This window comes from Calonectris borealis, chromosome 1 (assembly GCF_964195595.1).
Source record: "Calonectris borealis chromosome 1, bCalBor7.hap1.2, whole genome shotgun sequence".
Classification (NCBI taxonomy): Eukaryota; Metazoa; Chordata; class Aves; order Procellariiformes; family Procellariidae; genus Calonectris; species Calonectris borealis.
This window is the reverse complement of record NC_134312.1, coordinates 72,303,586-72,328,761: the sequence shown is the minus strand read 5'-3', so window position 1 is coordinate 72,328,761 and position 25,176 is coordinate 72,303,586. Positions and strand designations below refer to the sequence as shown.

At 35.3% G+C, this 25,176-nt stretch overlaps 1 protein-coding gene across 1 annotated transcript in view; it reads left to right on the top strand.

Annotated features, from left to right (window-relative positions):
- Positions 1–25,176, top strand: part of PLCZ1 (phospholipase C zeta 1) — a 56,224-nt gene that overhangs the window by 16,822 nt on the left and 14,226 nt on the right. Inside the window, exons 6-9 of the mRNA XM_075163805.1 lie at positions 2,019–2,171; positions 12,725–12,952; positions 15,260–15,416; positions 17,072–17,188. Coding sequence (XP_075019906.1) covers positions 2,019–2,171; positions 12,725–12,952; positions 15,260–15,416; positions 17,072–17,188 — 655 coding nt within the window. The remainder of the gene's footprint in view (positions 1–2,018; positions 2,172–12,724; positions 12,953–15,259; positions 15,417–17,071; positions 17,189–25,176) is intronic.

The following is a 25,176-nucleotide window of genomic DNA, read 5'->3' as shown; positions in this document are numbered from 1 at the left end:
CTGATTTTAAAAGATAGTGAAAACAAAAATATGGTTTTATTACGCTGTTCTTCACAACCCATTAGATATAACTCACCTGTTTTTGCTAATGCACAGCATATTGTACATAACTATAATACAAACTTCACTTAACAGCCACAAGGTACAATAAGATGATAAAATCACAATAGGTAATGGTTCGTACCAGCTGTCTATCCAGGCTAAGGTGTGCTTCTATTAGCAGTCAACAGCAAATGCTCAGGGAAAAAGTGTAAAACAGGATAAACACAAAATGGTACTTCCCTTAGAAATGGACAGTTTAGCTTCTGTCCGAGCAAAGATTTTATTCAGAGTATTTGTTTTTAGTAGCCACCAGAATTACTGGCAACTTATGAGATTTATTTACACAGTCTAAATGGACATGTCTCATTTGAGCCATTCTCTAATTTTTACTCAATTTCCCATGTTTCACCTGTCTTGCTTGAGTACTGTGATGAGTAAGGTGTAAAGAGTCCCAAGAAAAGTTTGTGATATTATAAAAAAATATGCATATCTTGTTCATGTGAAGGCAATGATTTCTGAGCAAATTTTAAGGATACTATAAACTTGAAATGTAATCAATTAAAATATGCCATAAATTAAAGCAAAAGACATTAAATCCTGGTTTACTTTGTCAGCTGCAATTTTAGAATCTGATTTTACCTTTTAAAAACAAAACAAAACAATTCTCTCTTTTCATAACAAAACTGTGTAAACAATGGAGGAAATTCTGTACACAAAACAAACACTCTGCCCCACAAAACAGAGAAATATTTTAAATCTGTGTCACTTACAGTAAACTGGTGCCTACAATTAATATTTATCTGAAAGCCAATTTTGCCTTGTTTATCATTGTTTTTTTATCGTCCTTTAAAATAGATACCAGCCACTACAGGAGCTATCACTAAAATATGTCAGATGTAAATTTAAAGGTACATGATTATGTCAAAGTTTCCAAGTTCTTCCTATAGGTTCATGAAAATTGCAATAATTTTGTTTTCTATTTTTATTTTCCCTTATTTCCCCTTATTGAAATTATTTTCCACAAAACTTAGTCATTATTTCTAAAAAATTCATCTACCCAATGTGATAATTCCCTGTTGGGATGACTTAGTCAACAGAATTTCAGAGCAGTTGTGATATAACCTTTAGGTGCAAAATAAAGCTTCTTGGGAATAGCAGATGTTAGGTCTGAAGAGATGAAGATTTCTTTAATTTTGAAAAACACCAAAATGGTCAACATTGATGTTTTTAGAATTCAGAATGTTTTAAGTCTCCTTTTAAATTAACTTAGATTATTTTTTATGCTTTAGTGTGTCTGGGAGGTTTTACCCATCCTCCTTTTCTGGCAGATGACGTTATAAGTCCTTTTTTCTTTGTATGTTCATTTGTTGAGAAACACTGTTTCAGACACACGGTAGCCAATGCATCATTCTTTAGAAACTCTGTGAGAAATTCTGCTTTTTGCCTCCAGGTTGTACTCTGCCCTGTGCAATTGAATCAGCCTGATTTTTGGCTGATTTAACATTTATTTTCTCTCTACTTTCTTTACACCCAACATTAATCAGTATGTTAAATGCCTCTGATAAATTATTTTCTATGGATTATTGGACAAATGCACTTCAACATGCGCTTTCCAAAGATCAGCACAGATACTACCTGGTTTCTCTAATGAAGTACTGTGTCCTTCTTAACTGATCTTAATTTGATTTCCCTAGTTGTTTTTTTTCACCTCTGTATATGTCTAGTCCTGTTTTAACCCGCCCTTACCTTCCTGAGGATGCATTTTTTTCTCTTCTTCAATTGTGCTTTCTCTTTTCAGTAAATATTGTGAGCTTTTTTATTGTGTTACTAGCCTGTAACAACTGACCTTTATTCTGAAAGTTTTGAAAATGAAGGAAAATACAGATTACCAAGGGGACTTTTGTAACATATTTTGGGAAATCAAGTAGTCCTCTTTTTATTTATTAATAATAAAAGCCTTTAAATTGTAATTCCAGGCATCTGACTATCCAATTGTACTGTCTTTGGAGAACCACTGCAGCCCTAAGCAACAGGAAGTAATGGCAGACTATTTAGAAAGTATTCTAGGTGACAAACTTCTTACTTCAACAATTGGTGATACAGTGGTGACTCAACTACCTTCTCCTGAGGTAATAACATTGCAATTTTTCTCTGTGAAAGATAGGGAAAAAAACCTGGGTTTGGTATTTTTTTTTAATCTTCTGAAACAGAATTTATGAAACTGCTTATCTGGTGTCTGAAAGGGACTTCAGGTGGTAAGAAAAAAATAATTAAACAACACAAAAAACCCCACATGAAAGGATAAAGAAAACAGAAAAAGCAAAAATGAATCATGTGGATTGATATAGAAGTTTTTATTTAAAGGAAAACTGTTTTCAGTACAATGCTGAAGCATGTATTTGTTAAAAGCTAACATAATAACATTTTTGCAAAGCCTTACATTTTGCAGTTCACATCAATCCAACTTCTGGTGCTTTGGATGCATTAAAAGTTTTATTTTATTTTATATACAAATACAGTTAAGTAAAGTTTATGGGTTGCAGTTTATTTTATATGGAAACTTGGCAGCCATAACAATGTCTTGTTATTTTGAACTATACTTACTAACACTGAATAAACCTGAATATCAAAAACTGAGTAACAACACTGAAACTACTGAAACTCTGATTGATTTTTTAAAAGTAAACTCTTACTTAATATGAATTAAGTTATCATAGTGTGATTCATCTACAGTAGTCCTATGTTGGAGATGTGGTAGTGTAAACACAGAAAAGAGCATCTGCCTTTAAAGAGGGCAGATATATACACAGGGAATGACTTGCCAAAGATAGTAGAAGTAAGTACTACTGAATCTGAACTCTGAATCTGAGAGCTATGCAAACACCTGATCAATTTAAATTTGGAAATTTCAAATTATTGAAACATTGTGTTATAATGCATAGCTTCAAAGTTATTGAAACATTGTGTTATAATGCATAGCTTCAAAGTTTGTGTTGACCTGTAAAGTTAACATATTGAGGTTAAACAGAACAATTCTCCTCTCCTCTCCTCTCCTCTCCTCTCCTCTCCTCTCCTCTCCTCTCCTCTCCTCTCCTCTCCTCTCCTCTCCTCTCCTCTCCTCTCCTCTCTCTTCCTTTTCTCTGAAATGAGGCTTCCAGTGTTTTAGTTTTAAAAGAGGAAAGAAAGTATAAGTTTTTGAACAACATTATGCTTTGAAACAAAATTTAAAAATCTTCACTTTAAACATGTTATTGTATCTGTTTTCTGCTAATTTATTTTTTGTTCCTTAGATTGAAATAATTTACTGAAATTTAAACATGTTATTGAAATGGAAAACTGATTCTACATTTTTTTTTGTCAATAGCACTGTGGATGGAACTATTTCATCGAGTTCTGTTACTGCAAAAAACAATCTCTCTCTCTCAGTGTGTTTCTCCCTAAGGCAGTGTTTCTCAGCTGGTTGCTTGAGACCCCTGGGATATGAAGTCAGAAAAGGCAATTAGATGGGTGTTGAAAATTTTATTGCAAACTAAAACAAATAAATTCCCATTGTTCCAGTCTTTGCACATAATTTTCTTCCAAGGACAAAAGATTTTTTTAAACTCTTGTAACACGAATACATGCATACATACAAAATAGTTATTCAGGCTTGTCACTGCCATCAGTGATATATCAGATACATTTTATACCTTTTTTTTACAGTAACTGAAAAAGGAACAATGCAAATTAAAATGTGGGGAGGAAACACTGTCATAGAGAAAGACAACACACACAGAGATGTATTTTTGTAAAGAATTTCTCATGGAAAAAACATTTTTGAAATCATGCATCCAAAAGACTTGATAAAGTATTACCATACTGTTATATTTTCATAGCAATGTTGTGATAAATATATTTAATATATCTTAATAAATTTCTCAGTAAGCTAATTTTTTTTTTTAGATTGTAGCATTATATTTTTTGTATCACACTGTCCAATATCACTTTGCAAACTTGAAAACTGTTCTGTAAGTTAGAAAAAAATATTAACTGTATTAAACATGAGGGTTTGTTTTAAAGCTTCTCAAAGCATAGCTGCATCCAGTCTGATAGATGTCCAAGGATCATATGTCCTCTGTAGCAACCACAAAATCAATGTACTGCATCTGAATTGTGGAGACACTGAATCACACACTTACTTTATATGAGATATGTCCCTTACCATATGATTACTGTCATATAGGGAATTCATACTTCGTATTTCCATAGCTTAGAGTTTTCATAAGTCAGCTCTGTAGAATTTTTGCCTGAAAATGCATTACTGGGTTCCATACTTATTCCTCACTTAAATGTATGCTGTTTAGGTGAGATTCATTCTATTGAACTTATAATCTTTTAAAGTTACGTGAGATGTATTCCACATCTGTATAAGAGTTACCTAAATAATACCACTGTCCTCAGCTAATTTACACAAGTCTGAATTTAATAAATCATTATGTTGAGAATGAACAAAAATTAAGATCACCTCCATTTCTCTTAGCTGCTCTGATCAAGCACATAAGAAAAATCATTAGGATTTTATTTTGCAGTGGAAATATGTAGTTATGACTGAATTTGCAAATAGGGTAGTAAGCTTGACTTTTGGCTAGAATCTTTTTAAAGAACCACTTTTGGTCCATGTTCAAAAGGAGTTTAGTGACATCATATCCTTAAAGCTTGGGACCTTGTGCATATTCAAGGCCTGGGTAAATTCATTAATATTTGAGTGAGCCAGATGCTGAACTTAGTCTTAAGCCTGTTTTACTTAAGCAGTGCAAAAGAGATGTTACAGAACCATAAATGATGGATTTAAAATGCTGTTTGTGAGAAGGATTCCCAATTAGTGTAAAAAAAAATAGTTGTCACCTATATCATTTACTGTTCCACTTTTTTCAAGACGGAGCACTAGCAAGATTAGGGAAGAAGCTGTCACATCTGGTATGATTCTATACCAGTTTACCAACAGGTAAAGCCATCCCAGGAAGAAAATTGTATCAAAAGTGTTAACACCAGTAACAGAGTAAAGGCCGTGTTCTGTAAACATGACATTTTAGACATATAAATCTAATAAAATATAGTAAGTGTCAGGTTGATTAAAGTTCATTGTAACTGCTCAGATATGAGATTGGTTCGATAGAATGATAAGTGTTCATTGGCACTGATCAAGCACAGTAAATACATTTGCTTAGAGGCTGATAACTCATTTTGAAAAAAATTACTATGAATAATGCACTCAAGGGAATTGGTGTACTTGCCTACATGAGTACTTTTACTAGCAAAAATCTTATCAGATAACTGTATCTATCTATATTATATTCATACACAACAAAAAGGGAAAGCTTTGAAATCAGTTTCCTCTTGAAACTTTCCTATGTAACTCATCTGTATTTGTATGTGAACCTGTATCTTCCATTGGATATTGAAATAAAAAAAAGAAATTGAAAATATAGCAAAAAGCAACATTTTTTTAAAGAAATCATTATACACTCTAATTTGGCCTACTAACAGGTCTTAAGTTTTCTTTATAGAGTCCTGTTCAGCATGTTCTGTGGCCAACATACATTCCTTTCACCTAGATTATTAGATTTTCCTTAGCATGTTTTATTGGATATGCTTTTAAAGTCTGTTCTAAATATTAATTTAAAATGATGATTTCCTCAATGTTGCTTCTTTTTTTAGACTGTTGCACTGTCTTATGTTAAAGTAAAATAAAAATAGGTGGTAAATTGCTTATATGCTAATATATTTACTTATCTTGGTTATAAATGAATATGAATGTCATGCTAAAGTAGCTCAGTATTAAGGTGAATATACTTCAAGTCACGTTACTATGTGTGTATAAATATATATAGATATAAATATAGATATTAATTTAATTACTCTTGAGTTTAAAAATTAAGGTATTTGGATTAGACTTACAGTGTTTTGCCTCCATTTTCCCTACAATCTTGTTTACCTTCTTTTGTCATCTTCATCTACCTTGAGTTGATCTCCACCCTCCTCCCTTCTGGTTGGATTTTAGCAAGGAAGATGGGAGGGATTGAAAGGGTAGAGGGTCTTTCACTCTTCGTTGAAATTGACAATAACCACAGAGACATTTTTTATAATATGCTCTGTTAGAGAATATTCCAATCCAATAATACCCCCAGGGACACAACATTAACCTCTTTACTTCCACATGTGCCTCACATGCTTATAAATGCAATGGGCATACTTCTGCCCTTCAAGTCCTCTGATTGTCTGTGTCATGACAAGTTCTTGATCACTTAGTGGTTGGCTCTTGTGTTCATGATCTATGCCTTCTTTGCTAGGCTTTTTTTTAACAATCTGCTTGTAGGATCCCACAAAAATTTGGCTCTGGACTAACCAGTTCAGTTCTCCTTCCCTTTTCTTTCAGATTTCTTTGGCAAGGACCTTCAACATCTAGCTTCTCCCTGCCACAAGAGATTGAACCATTACATTTTTTGGGTGGGAACTCATCCTCATCTGACAGCTACTGTTGTTCCTACTTTTGTTCCTCCTATGAAGGGATACCTGCAGCTCATGCAAGGCTTCCTCTTAATACCCACTTCTCAGTGTTCTTCAAGATCCGAATCAAATAGTGCCCTTGTCTATACATGAAGTGGAATATGACATAATTTCTCCAAACACTTCATAGAAACATTTGCCGATTACAGGTTCTTATTTAGATCTTGGAGATTTGGAGATCTCCAAGGAAATTATTTTCTTCTCTGTTGTCTGATCAATCTCCTACTTCCTTTTCTAAGTAGACTTTGAGCTACACCTTTGTCAGCTGAGATGATTGTGTGTGTCTGGAAGAAGGATTAAAACGCAGAGCAAACCCAGTCTTAGGTTCTTCCTTGGACCACAGCTCACACATGATGTCTCCTACCACTGTAAGTCTAAGTGAAAATTACAAGAAGGTCCAGAAAAGAAAACTGGATGGTCACTGAAAGCTATTGCTCTCTGCTTGTTCTTAACACCTGCTTGCCCTGAAACACAAAACCCAGAACATTTCAGGAAAAGAGGTTTTTTAATTCTGTGGCCTCAGTCATATGTTCACTCTGCAGCTGACTGTACTAGTACTGTTAATTCCCTGGAATATTACTGTGTTCTGTAGCATCTCAACAAACAATTCTTCCTCTACATGTGGAGTAGATGAAAGAGAAGGCTTTTGCACTGTTTCATTCTTTCATACACCCCTTATCCACTAAGATAAACTGAGGCCACCCTTGAGCTTCACCAATCTCTTTTACTGTATCTATCCTCTTACCTCCTTCCCATGCAGATATTTTGCCACCCAAAGCAACAGACCCACTACAATCCTCTCCTTGCAATCTTGGCCACTGTGGTGCTTCTAAAGAGACTTCATGAACTTCCTTTAATATTCACTGGAATATCAGGTTGTTTGAGTCAGTTCCCACATTAAATTATATTTGGCATCACTGACTGGCACCAGAGATCTCTGCCGATTGCACCAGTACTCCTGGATTATGCTGATGTAAAGTGATAGATGAACTTATTGTTCCTCAATTATTTTGTATTGTAGTACACCAGACTACCTTACACTGATATATACATGTATTCCTAGGAATTTGTCATTATTTGCAGATTTCCTGTCACAAAGTTGGAAAGAAATATTGATGCATTTTTAACTGAAAGTGAAGTGGCAACTATTGTTATTTTACAAGTCATCTTCAATGTTTACCGCACCAGGACTCCTCCTTCACCTTTTTCTTCACCTGTATCTACTTGATATACAAAGGAGCTTTCCATATGCAGTCAGTGTTTTCCCAGAATAGTCACTGTTTTCCCAGAATGCACCAGTCTGGGTGAACCAAGAACCACAGTCTTCGACATCTAGATATAACATTTGAGTGTATGTCTAAGAGATTCATATTGCTACTGCACTTTCTTCCTTTCACTGTATAGACCTGTCTCACTGAGAAACTTTCAAAACTTGATTGTACCTGGCTGTCTATAATCTCCGACAAATAGGTTCTTACTGACTGTCTGTAATGTCTGACAAAAGGGTAATAGTCTGATTAACCTGTGGTTATATGAGTTAATTTTCAGTCTAACCATCTCTAAATTCTCCTTTCCCATATCTTTATAGGGTTTTATATTCTTATTTTCTTGTTATTGAAAAAGTAGGACATGAAGATTTTCACTCAGAAATTCAAGATCGAGACTGCTTTAGCATACTTAATTCTGTTGCTTCAGTGATGAGATTCATTCCTATTTTTTTGACCTGCAAGTCACATATGGAAATGTCTTGACCAAGTCTTTGCATCAGATATATCTTTGCTTCCTAGCAAGTCAAAAGCATTTCCAGTCCACTGTTTTGCTTTTCAATCTGTCTATGGCTTCTATTCTTTACAAAAATGAGAAGAAAGATGTTGAAAATGTAGCATGCCTTGGTGATGACCTCAAAAATAAGAAAATCAGTATTGTTTATCATAAAATTTCTGGATTGTCTAGGTTGGGCTCAGACTATTCTCAGTGGTGCACAGTGAAGAGGCTAGAGGCAGTGGGTACAAACTGAAATACAAGAAATTCCATTTAAACATGAGAAAAAGAATTTTTACTGGGAGGGTAGTCAGGCACTGGAGCAGGTTGCCCAGAGAGATTATGGAGTCTCCATCTTGGAGATACTCCAAACCTGACTGGACACAGCCCTAATCCTTATTGACCCTGCTTTGAACAAGGGGGTTGGACTAGATGGTCTCCAGAGGTCCCTTCCAAACTCAGCCATTCTGTACTTATATGATACGGCTTCCTGGTTTGACCTTGGACCTTCCTTGTGACTTGTCTGACAGTCACTGGACTGTTTCCTGAACATGGGTACCATCACCAGACTTGCTCTGCTTGTCTTACTGTTGCCCTAGTTGGTGAGGTCATTGCCCCATGCCTGCCTTGCTGTCACCCTCAGCTCCTGGGTCACCTTGTGCAGCTGCTGGCCCTTGCTACTCTCTGACTCTGAGTTGTTGCAGATTCTTGAACTATGAGCAGCAGGTTGGTTAATAGTGTTATTTGCAACATATTTGCGGATCAGTTACAACCCTTTTTTTTTTGCCTTAGAAATGTCTAAGAAATGCAAAATCATCTGCATTAGAACTTTCTCCAAGACTACTGTCAGATGTCTTTTTGATTGCATGGTTGGGAACGTCTATGTTGTTTTCATATTTCTCTTACGTCTGATGGAATCCTCAGGTAAAACAGGACAAGGCATTGCCAGCTCAGGGTCCTGTTTTTCAATAGGATTTAACCTTACTGCCAACAGTTATAACAGGTCAAGCCTCTGCGCCATTAGCAAATTGATCCTCTCTTTATCTTTGAAGTTTGGTTCCTGAGTGGGACGCTTTCTGGCAGATGAATGAGAAATAATACCTTGCAAAATTGTTTTTAAGGACAGAGTATTTCTTAGAACACATACACTTTTACCCAGGATTGTGTCAGGTTTTCACTTATCCAGAAAATTAGTCTGCTAGTGTGACCCCTCCCAATTTCCTTCTTTAGGCATGTTTTGCTTTTCTGTATTTTTAATAAAAGGACATTCAGAAGGATTCTCTTATGTATTTTGTGTCTACTACAGAGCACAACACAGAATTGGAATTTTCAATGTAGGGGACTTCTGCTCACTAGATAACTGTGTCGTATGAAAGCTTGTTATGAGGTAGCTAAAAAGGTGCTCCTGATATAATTAATAACCATTTAACTAGAGCTCACACATTACTGGTAGTATTGATTTGAAATATCTCAGTAACTGTGATTTATAAGGCCACCACAAAGACATCCATTCACATTTTCACTAAGCATGATTCTTTTCTTGAATCATTGAAGAATTCTGGTGTTGGGTTTTTTTTTAACAGTTGTACTTAACGATACTGTCCTGTTATTTTCTTCAAGGTAAATTTTGTCAATGCCTAAAAAGCTTCCCCTGTGTTAGACTTCACGGAAGGTGTTGCATCTTTACCCTATATCAGTATTTAAGACAGTAATATATTTCTTGAAATAGAAAATTGTGTAAAACTTTAAACTGATTTTAACCTTGTTAGTTAGCAAGACTTTCAGGATTTGATATTCTTCTTACTAAGCAACCACAGCTGGTCAGGAAAGGAGAAGAGAGCAGAACATGCTCAATTTAAATAGGAGAAGCTATTCTTCTCTTTTTAATACTCATGACCCAAATCCAAGTTTTGTTCTCTACATTTCTGAGGACTGAATTTTGTCCCTTTTTACTTAATTGCAGTGGTCAGTAGGTGGGTTTGCCTAATCCATTCCAAAATGCTTGTGATTTTGTCTTGGAGTCTTGTATTACTGCAGCTGTTCTGATTTGTGTTGTACGTCACTTTGACTAGAATGCCTAATTAGTACAATAACTAAGTTTTGTTCATGTAATTATTTAAATATTTGTTCAATTGATTGTGCTTGGAGGCTTTGGGTTATGCCAGCCTTAGTCCCCTAGTCCTCTAGGGAGGATCTATTGTGTCTTACATATTTAAATTTTTTAGTATGCTTACAGTTTACACGTAAGTACATAGTAAACATGTATTTTAAAAAATATTTTGTATTTCATATTTAAACTAGAAAAGAGAAGTTATAGTGAATGTTCAGACTTTCAGCTCATTATCTGCTTAAAAGATTTAGACATTTGTACAAAAAGATGCCATGTGTTTAACACTTCTGATTACCAATTAAAGAACTTGATTTTCACATAGTCACTGATTTTGTAACCACACATTTGTCGTAAGTTTTTTTGTAGTTCTGTTTGAAGCTCAGACTTAAAATCTGTGGCATGTCTTTTTCAGTTCATGGTTCACTCTCAGTGATTTGGGTTAACTATTATTGGAATCTGTTTCTGGCCAAAAAATAGCAAAATTTCTTCTTGCTAGAGTATTTTCTGTAACTGTTTTTGAAAAGAGAGCTGTGATTTTAAAATGTTATCTTTATAGAAAAAAAAAAAGTTTGTCCTACCTCAGGGTATTTACATCTTTCCTAATAGTTCATAAACAGAATTTTAGAAACTATCTGACTTAAAATATCATGGCCCATTTTTATATGATGACACAGACTATGGTCATGGTCTTTTTTTACTTAAATCAAGTTTATGTATAGGAGGCAGTAATATATCCATAAAAAGGTTTTCTTTCCCTTATATACCAGGTCTTTTTTTTTAATTCCTAGAATTAAATCTTACCTATGAATAACAAAATACAAGATCAAAAGTGGATAGAATTACTTTTAAATACTGGGAAATATGAAGATGCAAAGGAAAATTCAGAACTTTTTAAAATATGAGTAGCATTACTCATATTAAAACTCTTCTAAAAATATCACAGAGAAAAAAATGAGTGCATCAATAAGAAATGAAGGAAATATTAAAGGGCATCCTTATTCTGAACCATCAGTGCAGAGAGACTAATCAAATCTTACACTAGCATGGCATTGATAGATATTAAGCATAGGATATCTCATTCCACTGGCACACTATCAAACTACTAATACAAGATCTGAAGTGATAAGGGGATTATCAGCAATGGAGATTGCAATGTAAATAAATGGAATGCCTATTTCTTTGCTACAGCTTTATTTTCTATTATAAAGCTTTGGTTTTATATACATGTTTCTATCATCCATGCTTTTCATATTTACTTAATGGATACCTTAAAATACAATATTTCAGTTATCTTTTATTTAATGTGTAAGTATTTGTTCCTTGTTTCTCTAATCTTCCCAGCAGTATAGCCTTCCTTTTCACTAGTGCATATGAAACCTAAGGAATATTTTTGTGGATTACTTTCTTCAAGAACCTAAGTAAGTCCTGCTACTCACTGGCAGTTCGCATGTATAGAGGTAGAGATAAATGTCTGCTACATAATAGCTGGTTTACTAGGAATATTATTTCAAAAATCTAAGTGAAATTTATACTCATAGGATTCAGGTGCACAGATGAAAATCATCTTCTTAGAAATGATAATCTTTAATGAATTTTTTTCCTACATTTTTTATTATAGAAGTTGAAACGTGCCCATCTAAAAACAGAGAAATTGCTTAGGCAACAAATTACCAAACTCTGTTAATTTCCCTGACCAGGTAAGATCAGCATGAGGATCCACTGCATAATGATGTAACAACAAAAGTTTTAATTTGGTACACTAGACAGATGTGCACAAATTCACTAATCAAATAGGGTAACAAATTCCCAGCAGCTGCAATGATAGCTAAAAAAATTTCAAATTAATATCAGATACATGTCTACAAGTCTGTATATGAAAATGAATTCATGCATAGTAAAGAAATATACCTTCTGTGTCTTACCTGGCCATCACCTCTGACACTTACTTAACTTCCTACCTTAATCTTGCTCACGGTTTCAGCATCTGTGTATCTGTGTGGTGGAGAGCCTTTTTTCCTCTCATGGCGTTAGATATTCACATTCTATTGTGTACTTTGATCCCCAGGTTCTGTTTGTTTTACTTGCTTTTGACTTCTACTTCACTGATATCTATCTTCACTTCATTGTGTTACCTCACTTCATTATACTTAATAAACAACTTTGAAAGTGGGTTAAACAATATTTATATATGAAAACCTACAATTAGTCCATACATAATTCTAGTATGTTTCTACTAAATTCTACTGTTTAACCTCTTTTCCACAGGCATTAAAATTCAAAATTCTGGTAAAAAATAAAAAAGTTGGAACAATTGAGGAAGGTATGCTCAGGAGAGATCTTGACAGTCATGGTGAGACAGGGGAAATTTCTGAATTTGAAAATATATCCGATGAAGATGAGACTGATGAAAAAGCCCCTCTTTACCCAAAGAGTGATTCCTCAAAAAGAAAAAGTGAACGTAGATCCTCACCCCCACCTCGAAAAAAGGCAAAGGTAACTTTTGTCTCAACTGAATTTAGAAAACACATAGATGTGTGCCAGCTTTTTTTTTTTAAAAAAAAGAAGGAATATATTAGCTTAAAATAGAGACTAAATTTAAACGGTAGGCTTTAAAATTACTTAGAGCAATATATTTTGAAATAATAAGTTTTAGCTCAAGGTTTCAGAGTTTTCCTGATTCTTACAAGGCACTCCAAACTGGAGCATATTTTAGTATCCAACTAAAAAGCAACCCTTCCCTGTGCTCCCATCCTAAACTCCACCTGCATTTTTCATTTTCAAGTCTTGTGCTTGCCCCAGGTGGTTAATACCACAATAGATCTAAGATAAAGTTGCCTAACTGCTTTGTTAGTCTCAAGGCCCTCCTGGAACTATGCATGGAGAACACTCATAGCAGTTCCTGATGATGAAGGACAGAGTTGACTAATTTTTTCCGCAGTCCACCAGTCTGTCATGGAAATTTTGAAGAGTTCCCATTCCCCTATTTTCTTCTGTTCTGGATTTATATGTGAAATTAGGTGTAGAGTTCTGGTTGCGCTAAAACATTTTTAAGCACTTATGATAGAAAAGATATTTATACATTTATCACGTAGAGACTTAACATTAAATACTCTTTCTGAAGGAGAGTGTAAAAATCGCATGTAATTTTCTTTTCAATAGTCAAATTGAACTTACTAATTTTTCTAACCAAATAGTAATTCTCTTCCATGGAAATCTGTTGCTCCATCAGGGTTCAAACTGCTTTGTTCAAGTTTTTTCAGCAGGCAGGAAACACCCAGTATCCAGTCACTTTTGCACATCATGCTCTGATTATCTGAATGAGGATAGACTGGCAATGCTCCTCAGAGCTCAGTGTTTTTGCTCTGGGGGCAGGGCAGTGGTTTTGCTCTGCTCTCAGGGCAGTGTTTCTTCCTCTGTGTTTCTTTTCTCTAACTGATTGAAGGTCAAGATCTTTGCTTCTTTTTCTTTCCATCTGATATAGAGAGATAGTAAGGAAAAATTCTGAGAAAGATGGAGTCCTCTTTGTACAAGGAAGGCCAAATTTCCAGATAATAGGGTCACATATATTTGTAACATTATGTTACAGACCAGAACATATACCACATACATCTTGATCAACAGCAGCAACAACAGATGTTTGGTCGTGTTTCACAGGCGGAAGAGAAAATGGTTTCTGGGGTCCTACTTTATCGGAGTGGAAGTACTCATTCTGACGTCCCACTCTCTTGCTCTATTGGAGGGTGGGAGAGCATTTGAATCCACACCCAAGATATATCCTAGTGAGGCTGTTGGCTTTGGCTGTGTTATTGCCTTCCACATCCAGAGAGTTGCATTATTCAGGAGTTCTGTGCCAGTAGACTCCTATTGCTCCTCATGGGACATAGCCCCAGAATAACTAATGCTCTTGAACTTTGCATGGTTTAAGAGCCACAAGCAGGCAATCCCTATTATTTTGTCAGATGAGAATTTGCCTTCAAAAGCTTTAATGGCATGTAAACATTATTAGTAGCATCAGCTCTTTGCTGGCTACTAACACTGATTAGCTTACAAGTTCATGCTAAGTAAAATGAAGAGGTCACATATAGTACCTCAGTTTAAGAGATCAGACCCCGTAAAATTTCTGTTGCTTCAATACACAGCAGCCTTTGCTTTTGCTTGCTTTGGTAACGGAGAAAGACTAAACAAAGACTTTGGCCAAAGAACTTTTCATCTTAATTAAGAAGAACAGAATTTTCCTAACTTCAGAGCAATGCTTGGAGGAATATACTTATGATTGATTTGCTTGACACAGTAAAATATTCTCCTGTTATTCTACATTTTGTAGTTGAGTTTGTACTATTGATGTATAGATTCTCCTGCTCTTTTTTTTTTCTCCAAGTACTTCCTACCAGTATACCTTTCCTAGTACTTTATCTATTTAAGAATATAAAGTTGGACATGTATTTTAAATAAGTAATGTTAAGAGCCATGAAAAATTATGTTAATTTACATACTAGTCTCAGAAACAGGGAAATGATAAAGCTGTCCAATAGAACACTGTGGTAGAAAACATTGGAAACATCTCTCCATTCACCCTACAATTGCTATGATGAACATAGAGACAATAACTTTGTCTCTGACTGGATCAACTCTCACTATCAAAAGTCATATCTTAAGCTCAAATATTCATTAATTGTGACACATTTTCCCATGCTTTATTAATCCAAAATTATAGTATCTTCTGAATTGTTAATAATAATAATGAAATATGTGTTATTGTGATTTTTTTATTCTTCCATTATTTTATATTATGATTATTAGCTGAAGAAGATAAAAATTGCCATTGCGTTATCGGACCTTGTGATTTATACCAAATCTGAGAAGTTTGTGAGCTTTGATCATTCCCTAGCTAATCAGAAGTGCTATGAAAACAATTCAATTGGAGAGGTTCGAGCACGAAAATTTGTAAAACATTCAGGTAATTTCTTTTGGTTTAATCAGATAAAAGTTACAATGTTGTTATGGTTCACTGCTTAGGCATTGGAAGGGTTAAAATTTTATGAAACACATACTGTCCAGTTTTATTTGGTTGTTTTTATAACACTTTTTTAGAAATATCTTGTCATTTGCACTGCATTTTTATATTTCAGTTGGTTTTGTGAGGAAAATTGAAACTCAGCTTTGTTTTAATTTCCTGTAGTTTTATAAGAACAAATATTAACATAGTTTACAAAATGTATGAATACCTTTTGATCCATTGTTTTCTGCATCAAATAATTTAGAAGTTACATCAATACTTGAAAATATGTGGAATAGATTTCACCCCCTCATGTATGGTCTGTAGTACTCACTGGAGTTGGGCATGCAGTACCCCTGGCTTTGATGATAACTGCAGATAAGAGAATCCACATTGATGGAATGAATAAACCCCATAGCAGGCAGTTTGCTCCATTAGACCAGATCTTTCATACCAGCCAAGTTGGATTATTCAAAACTCATTCTGTGTTGGAGCATCTCCATTTGGTGCAGCGAATACAGTGCAGCCTCTGCTTTTTAAGTCCAGCTGTCTGTCAACAGCCTTAAGGGAGTGTTAAGAACAGAGATAAATGACCATGAGAATGAAGTCTGCCACAGGCCCATTCATTCAGGGCCAGCCCAGCTGCCATCCACCACGTTGTGGAGATGATTCAATGGTTGGTTAGGTGAATGGTGCTGAACAGCATCAAAACAAGTAAGCTTTTGCCAGCCATCCATAGTTAGAGTCCTCTCTAGCAACCATCTTGCTACTCCATCTATCAACCTAGTGAACACAAAAGTAGTTCTATTAAAAAAAAAGAAGGGGGCGGAGAGAGGCTGGAAAGGGTCGGAGTGATGATCCTGGAAATGTAAAGCTTTCTGTTTAATTACTAAACAGAAATAGTGTAGATAGAAGTAATTTGAAGTTTTCCACATCTGTATAGTTTATGCCTTTGTGGGAGGGAACACTGCTAGGAAGAAGAAAATCAACTCACTTGAATAGTTAACATCTTCTGAAGATTATAAAGGAACCAATTAAGTGTCTTTTAGAAATGCGCTGTTCACTCGTCTTGAGATTACTCAGTCATTTTATTTAAACCTCAAAACAGCAGTCAAGCTAAGATCATCGTGGGATGATTTTTTTTCCTATTGAACTATAAAAGAATGAGTGGGCTTTTTGATCAATTTCCTGTTTTGTGTCTTTCCAATTTTCCATGAGAACTCAGTGGGCTTTAGTACAAAAATCATATATTTACCTAACAAAGAGGTGAAGAAACAGAATATTTCCATGAAGGAATGATTCTTGGTTATTGAACCTTTAACAAAAGTCAGCACTATAGACAGAAATAGTATCACATTCAAATATACACAAAATACTATCACATTTTAAGGTTTTAAAATAGGATTTCAGCCATATCTCAGAGTGGCCCATATACTAATGTTAACATATATAGAAATGTCTTAAAATATAAATACATTGATATGATATACTGATCGTGTAAAATAAATAAATAAATTGCTGGATCAGATTATTATATTTTTATTATTATTTGTTCAAATAGGATCTCTTTATTAATAAAGTTTTTCTTACCAAGGTTTTATCATTCTGTTTTTCAGCTAAAGAGTTTGTTTCACATACTTCAAGATTCATTACAAGAATCTACCCCAAAGGAACAAGAACGACCTCTTCAAATTATAATCCTCAAGAGTTCTGGAATGTGGGGTGTCAAATGGGTAAGTACGTTTGCAGAGACTGTTGCATTCCAGGCTTTGCAGAGATTATACAGGTACAAGAGTTTTTCCTTCCTATAGTATTTTTTGTGTTGTATAAGTTACGTATTTTCCCTCAGTGGCACCACTTTAATTTTGTGTTATCTAACCTTCTCCTTCAGTCTACATATCATAGTAATTTTACATCCTGGAATCCAGGAATTCTGATATAGAATAACTAAGGGGAATATTATTTTAATCTATTTACTTTTGTAATTAGTTACAATTAGGCCCTAACTAATTATAAATATAACTTTCTGTTAAATAGCTGTATCTTATCCCAAATATCCCAATTTATCATAATTCATTAATTCCTTTAAACTACCTTTTTTTTTCTGTTGAATAATAAGAAAAACACTAGTAAAAACAATACAACATTTTAAAGTTTTGAACCTTATTTTGTACTTTTCCTGGCCCTAATACTAAATAAAACGTGATTTTATGTTATGAAACAGCGTAGCAAAAGCACATATAAAAACAACTTTCAACAACTAAACCAGAATTTTCTTCTTTTTCTTCATATATTATCTCCTTTTTTGTTAGTAATTCTGTAATATTTATCTGTGGGTGTCTGTAAGGAGAGTTTAAATGATAATATATATTTTACTGCCTGTCTGTTTGGGCTGAAATTATTATGTTAACTATGTTACCTTAGGTTTTGAGGTAAAAGCGAGTGTGCTATGCATTAAGCATTGTACTGCTGAAAAAAAATTTGTGATATACCTTTCAAGAAAATGAAAATAGATTACATTCTTTTGCATGTTGTATTAATCAAATTCCATAACCTCCATGCTTATTTGTCAGCTGTGGCTAAGATATAAATAGAGTATATTTATAAGAGAAAATGGGTATGGTAGCTGCTTCTTCTTCTTTTTCTTTTTCCTTCTTTTTTTCCTTTTTTTCTCTTTCTTATTATTTATCTTTTTTTAAAAAAAAATTCTTTTTCAGCTGAGGTCTAGCACTCTTCATAGCTACTTTGTAGTTAGCAAGGGAATAGAAGCAGCTGCCTGTTTAGCTAAAGATGGGAATTGTTGGAATGCAATTGTATTTGCTTTTTCCTAAGGTTGCCCTATAGCATTGAGTTAGAAGAGGTGATGGAAAGATATATATGTATGATTTAGGAATCTTTACACAGCAATGGAAGCCTCATCTGAAGGATCTGTGGATTTTCAATGTTTTTATGTGATTGGAGTGGCACAGATGCAGGAGATGTGGGCACAACAATTAATAACGGTGCCAAGAATTCCCAGATTATGATATGCTACTGCAAAGAAGCACTCAAATGCTCCTGATCAGCAGAATACCCAGGTACAGCTAGGAGCTGCTGAGAGTGTCCAGTGACTGTATATATGCAAAGTAAGTTTAGCATCTTAGTTTCCAGTACAAAGCGTATTATTTCCCTGAGCAATGAAATAAAAATTACTTCTGTTTCTCTTCATTTCAAGTTAGTTTTTGATTTGAAATTGTTAAAAATAAGCATGACTTTTCTACTCAGCAGGCTTTGAAAAACCTCTCACCTGTAAGCACTTTCCCCTTTTTAATGCCTTTAGAGGCATTCTTGCCTTCATCTTTTTTGTTCTTCAGTTTAAAAGATTCTCAGTTACAGAATATTTTTCTATGTCAGTCTGCTACACCTTCTTCAGCCTAAGGTAAAGTAGAGAACAATATTTTTTGCATCTGCGTATATATTCTGTCTTTTATTCTGATTCTGTACCAAGGCAACCTGAGGGAGACTGCGGGATGAGCAGGGCAGTTTGCTGTAGGCTCACAGTTTTGAGAGGTGAAAGGTATGGTCTCACCTCGTTATATTACAACACACACTCATATAGAGACAGGCACAAATTTAACTTTGCCTGTAGGGCCCTGGAGCTTATGTGCACCCTTGCTCCAGGCTTCCTTTTTCACTTGTTTCCTTTCTCAGCTCCCAAAATATCTTCTGTTTCAAGTTACCTTCTCAGAAATGTTTTTAACAGTGTGCTATTTCCAATCAATCATGCACGTGCATATTATTTATTGTTTAACCCCCTAATGTATCCCCAGCTACTCTCCTACAGTTATAGGACTTAGAAGGAGCATCATGCCTCAGCTTTCACTGAGATTGCTGTTCCCACTTCTGTGGCCCTGACCACAAGTGGTGGAGGACGTGCCCAAGCCTAAATTTCTTGCCATTTGCTGTCCCTACCCTGAGCTATGCCATGCTGTCAGTGACACACGTTTAGGTAACGTGGGAAACAATGACTAGAGAGATTGTGTGAACTTGGCCACACAGTGCTGGATGTTCTGTGAAAGAACTGAAATGTACTCAGACCCCTCATAATTCTCTCATTGTTACAAATTCTGCTTCTCATCCTGACTGTTGTATTGAGGTATAGTTTTACAGCTATAGTAGGAGTAAAAAAAGTACTAGTTAGTTTGAACTTTTGTGTCTGTGTCATTATAAATGTTTATTTATAGTACAGATTTGGACTTGGGCGAGGCTATTGCTGGAAGTACCTTGCCATTACCATATCATTTGAAATTGGTTTGATTATATTCTGTCCTTGTGGTTGATCCTCACTTAGCTTGATGTCATGCTATTGCTGGATTATTTACCTGGGGTGGTGCACTCTTTGTATAGTATCTACATTGCTGTTAAAAACTAGTAAGTTTGTTTCATGCTTGGAGGAAGCACTGGCTAGAGGTCCTTAATTTAGAATGGCATTAATCTCTCAGGCTTATCATACCGCAGTTTACAAGTTTTCTTTCTAGCCTGTAAATCTCCACAGCAAAGAATATCCATTTGTTAGGTCTCAAACAGGACTGAAGTCTTTCAAAATTACCACATTGACTGTTGACTCAGAGTATACTTTAATGAAAAGTCATTCTAAACGTTAGTATACAAAACATATGATTTTTGCTGTATAGGGGCTTTGGGTCCCTTCCTGGAAGAATTAAAAATATGCAGGAAGTGGTTAGATCTGCCCTCTTGGTCACATCATTTGCATCTTCATTTAAAAAAAAACATTTTTCTCATGAGAACAGGCTGATCATAAGCAATTCTCCACATATAATATTTCCAAGCCATGTCGGATCTATTTTTGATTCCCTAATCTGTTTTAGATAATAGTTTGGCAGGAATATAACTGCACTTTTAAATGCAATTCCCAAAGCTCCACTCAGTGAATCTTCTGCTGATGTCCTTCCACTCATTTAACACAGGTTTTTAAATTTTTGTGTCTGTCCGATGTCCATATAGCCTGCACACCCTCCCTGTCTCCCTGCCATTGCACTCTGCATCCCATGCACACAATGGATGGCATTAAATCCATCCACAGAATGGATCCCTCCAGATCCCTTCTACCACTTTCCTAAAACTGTTCACGGGACTCTCAGATTTCTCCTATGTCACGTCTTCCTCTTCCTCAGCTCCTTTCACCTTCCCCACACCTGCTAGCTTACCCTTCTCACTTACCTTTAAGTTCCTCTAACATGCATAGCTGTTCTAGCTGGGCAAAGAAAATATATTAGGTTTTGTTCAAACCTACATATAATACTCCTTGCCAGGCCTCTGGATCATGTAAGTGATGAGAGTTGAGTTATTCCTTCACTTGTCTTAGTGATAGACCCAAAACAGTGCTCTCTTCTGTACCTTGCCAGCAATTTTCTCTAAATTGTTTGGAACATATTAACTCAGAGCAGCCTGGCACTCAGCTAAAGCAGGATGAAATGGTCCAACAGGCTCAAGATTTGTTGGGATTGAGGACGAGAATTATGTAATTGTGTAAACCTAATTTCCAGAGGAAGGCAAGTTAAAAACCACAGTAAAAAGTACAGAGTTTCCACAAAATCGCTTTTGGATATCACTGTGCACTCAGTGTCTGTTCTCTGAAAACTGAGACTTGTAAGAACAGGATAGGTTTTGTGAACAAAGAGGTCTTATGGAGAAAAATAGCTACAATAACTTTTTATAGTCTGGGAAAATTAGTATGCCTCCTGCATACAACTGCAGTGTGGCACTGGAAAGAACTGGTTTGGTGTATCCATATCTCGTTTTTATTTAGTAAATAAAATGGACTGTAAAGATTTATGCAGGGGAAGAAAATTCATGACAGTTATTTAAATAAAGAGATATCAGTTGTATTATATTGACTGAGAAAAACAGAGCAAAAAAAACCAAACCAAAAGGAAAATCTCAGTGAAAATAAAAATAGGAAGATTTAAATAACCTTTTGAATACATCCTTTGCATGCAGTAGAAAACATTATCCATGTATGAAAACAATCTACAGGAATGACCAGAACATGTCATAAGTTATATGAGAAAGCTATGGTATGGCAGGTACAGAATTTTGTTTTAGAAGAGGCTATATAGAGCATATGTTTTCTGGAGCATTCATAAACATTTATATGCTACGGTGAAGGTTCCATTACTTGTATGATGGATTTTTTTCTTATTGTAGGTTTTGTTTTGGTCTGTGACATTGAAATGCAGCTTGGCAATTTTGTCATATCTGTTTTGTGGCTAAATCTTGTGTGCTATAATATGACAAAAAAATGCATAAAAAGATGAGTGATAAAGAGTTCTTTAACTAGTTCTGATTTTAACCTCTGAAGCTACCTAGGGAAAAGAAACCCACTTATTTAAATCTTGGTATGCCTCACCTGTGCAACTTAAAATGACTGTCAAGTCTGACCTTGCTTGGGTTCTGAGTGAATGAAAACTTAAAGAAGAGGCAGACTTTGGAAAGCCTCATAAAGAAAAAGAGGGCACAGGGTCAATAATTTACTCTGGAATTTTTGGTTGTTGTATGTTTTCTGTGAAACTATTTTCCTTTCTCGTTGGACAAATGGCAAAACTGGAGACAACAGGACTGATTTCTTTTTTTTTCCCCTAAATAAACAGATTGTGTTTGATCATGGGAAGTTTAGATATTCTCACAATCTTACTGAACCCTATACATTTTAGAATATGTGATGAAGTGTCAAATTTTGTAAAGGAATTTATGAAATAATTAAATTGAATTTAAGGAAAACCATAGGCTCTTCTATTAAAAGATGGTGGAATACTACTTTTTCTAATAAATTTAATTAGTTTTTCAGCATGATAATTTTATACCCTTGTTATTATTTTTACTGCATTTTTTTTATAACACAGCAAAAGTGTAAAGCAAGCATTTTCTATAACATGGTTTTTTTCAACAACTAATGCGACATCTGAAACAAACTGACAATATTCATTACATTATAGCTTTGGGTTGTTGTTGCTTGAATTTCTAGTGAAATTTGTGAAGTGACATGCTTTAGTGCTTTTATTTTTATGCCTGGTTAGGTTATTAGAATACCTCAAAGTTCTTCGTAGTATACGTTATTGCAGTTAGATATTAAGTGAGTACTCTTAATCTAGCATTGTGGTCCTTAAAACCTTGCAGATGACTTAACTCTAAATATTGCCTATGACACGGAAAAGACAGATACATTTCATCTTTGTTCATTCTGCATCTAAAGACCTAATAGTCTCCAGCCATTAAACAGAGCTTCAGCTATCTTTCTAAAATGGGCTCCAGATTTTGTCCCAAACTAAAACACCTCTTCTGCTCAAAGGCAGGGGATGAGTCTGACACGTCATACACCTCATGGCAAAAACACAGCAGACTGTTCTGTACAGCTATCCTTCCAGTCTAGAGCTCATTCTTTGTTTGGGCTTGCTCTGGCCTTATCCCACAACTGACTCATGGAGAACGTGCTATAAGAGAGACAGGAAATATTTCCTGCTAGCTCCCAAGCCAAGCAATGCCCTGGAAGAATGAAATGAGAAGTCATAGAAAAGTATCTCTTGGTTGGCCACTCCCTTTTGTTGAGGTTTCAAGGACAGGACTAGTCATCATAGGTCAGCTGCAGAAAAGGCGCGGGGGTCAATACCTATATTTTTACTGTCTTCCTAATATGGTTTTAACAGTCCAAAAAATTCATCTTTAGGAAGTGAAAACTAGATCTTGCACAACTGACATAAATCTTACTAAATACTGTTGAATAGCATGTTGTGGAAAGATAATACTAAGATGCCAAACAAAGAAGTGTGTTTATTATTAACAAAGTCATGTAGTTGGAAAAAAATCCACAGCTGTAATAGGCCACATGGCCATCATGGTTTATGGAACCCCAAAAAAGGGTTGCTTCATCTCTTACTGTTGCTCCCACAAGTCCCCATCCCAATGGGACAGCTATTAGAATTGCAGACTCCGGGGATGTGATTAATCTCATACTTAAAGTATGGACCCATTTTTGGTTATGTTGTCCCTTAAACTTCATTGATTAGATCCTCACTAGCTGTAGTGGGGCAGCTAACTCATGTGTAGACATCTACAAGTTAGGTGGGACATTATCACCCTGATATAGGAAGCTACCTAAATACACTCACCTTTGCTTTGGAGTGGCTCCAAGGGCTGGGAGGTGTTTTGAATAAAGGTTTCCTGTTTCTCTTGCAGGAACGTCTCTAACTGCCAGGTTTATGACAAAGGGTGTTGGGCTACTCTGGAGCCTGCTTGTTTTTAGGCAGGTTTTTTGGTATGTGTAATAAACACTGGAATGTCACTTAAATGCAAAGAGACAGAAATTTCATTTTATCGTTAATATTTCCAGCTATCTTCACTAAATCTGCAACTGCAGACAACTAATAGAATACTAAATAATTTATCTGAACTCTAGTCAATTTTAAAGAAAGACAGAAAAAATTGCAGGGACACAATTGTCTCTGAACTCCTTGCTGACTTTGTTCTAAACTCTGTGTTAGAGACCCAGACTAAATCAGGAAAGGGAAGCTGATGATATACACTGTTCTGCCAAGAAGCACAAGGCAAACAAATTTTAAAATTATTTTGGAAAAGTATCTGTTTCAGGTGTGAAATAAGTGAAATGACAACGAAAAGATGCTCAGACTTGCAGTGAAGTGTAACTTTCAAACTGACACATTAATTAAATAGCAAAAATAAATTTAGATTTTAGATTTGATAGTTTATCAGAAATGCTTTAGGTACTTTTCTCGTGAGAATCTCACAAAAGAGGATCTCTAATTGAAACCAGTTGCAGATACACTTGGACAATGGATGATTTTTAACCACCTGACATCTTTTTTCCAGTAGAGCTACTTGTAATTAAGTAAGAACAATGTTAGCAATTATGAATATTAGAATGACTGAATTCTTAACATTTCTAACAACAGTGTCTTTAGAGCAACGGTATTGAATTGGCCCAAAACCAATAAGGACAGACTGACTGACTGCACACACTGAGCATGATGTGTCAGACAGTTATGCATGTTACTAAGTTCTCAGAAGAGTAGTCCCTCTTACCATGGCAGAATACCTCATGTTGTAAGTCATTCATAAATTAAGTTTCTGTAGAATAAGAACATCCATTCCAAAATATGTCAGTGATAAGCAAAGCCAGAAATTATAATTAAGCTTAAAATTTGGAGTCTGAATAGCTAAAGCCCCATTTTATTCTGTAAGGAGGGGAAAAAATACATACAGTTTGACCAAATTTTTTTGTCAGAAAAAGAGATGAGAGACAGTTTGTATGCCAAAATTTATACTACCCAGTTAAGTCTGCTCTGTGTTGTAAGGGAGCTAATCACTCTATATTTTTTTTTTTCTGGTAGACATAAGTCCTTGTTCATAAAGTTTGGATGGGATCTCACCTATTCACTGGCTTGGCAAGAGGGCTACAGCTGCATAAAGATTTAAAAAACTCATAAAGCCCAGGGCAAAGGGGATGCTGAGGACACTTAAAAGACTGACTTTGAACAGTATGTCCACAAGCCTGAATTAACAAGCACCCAGAGATGGTAGTGGGGATCAGAGTGACATGTTAAGACAGGACCAGAACAGCAAGTAATGCTCAGGCTCAGAGCAGCCTGAGGAGGCTGCTGTAATTTGGCAGAGAGTCTTAATTATGCTGGAAGTCTTTCTAGTTTCT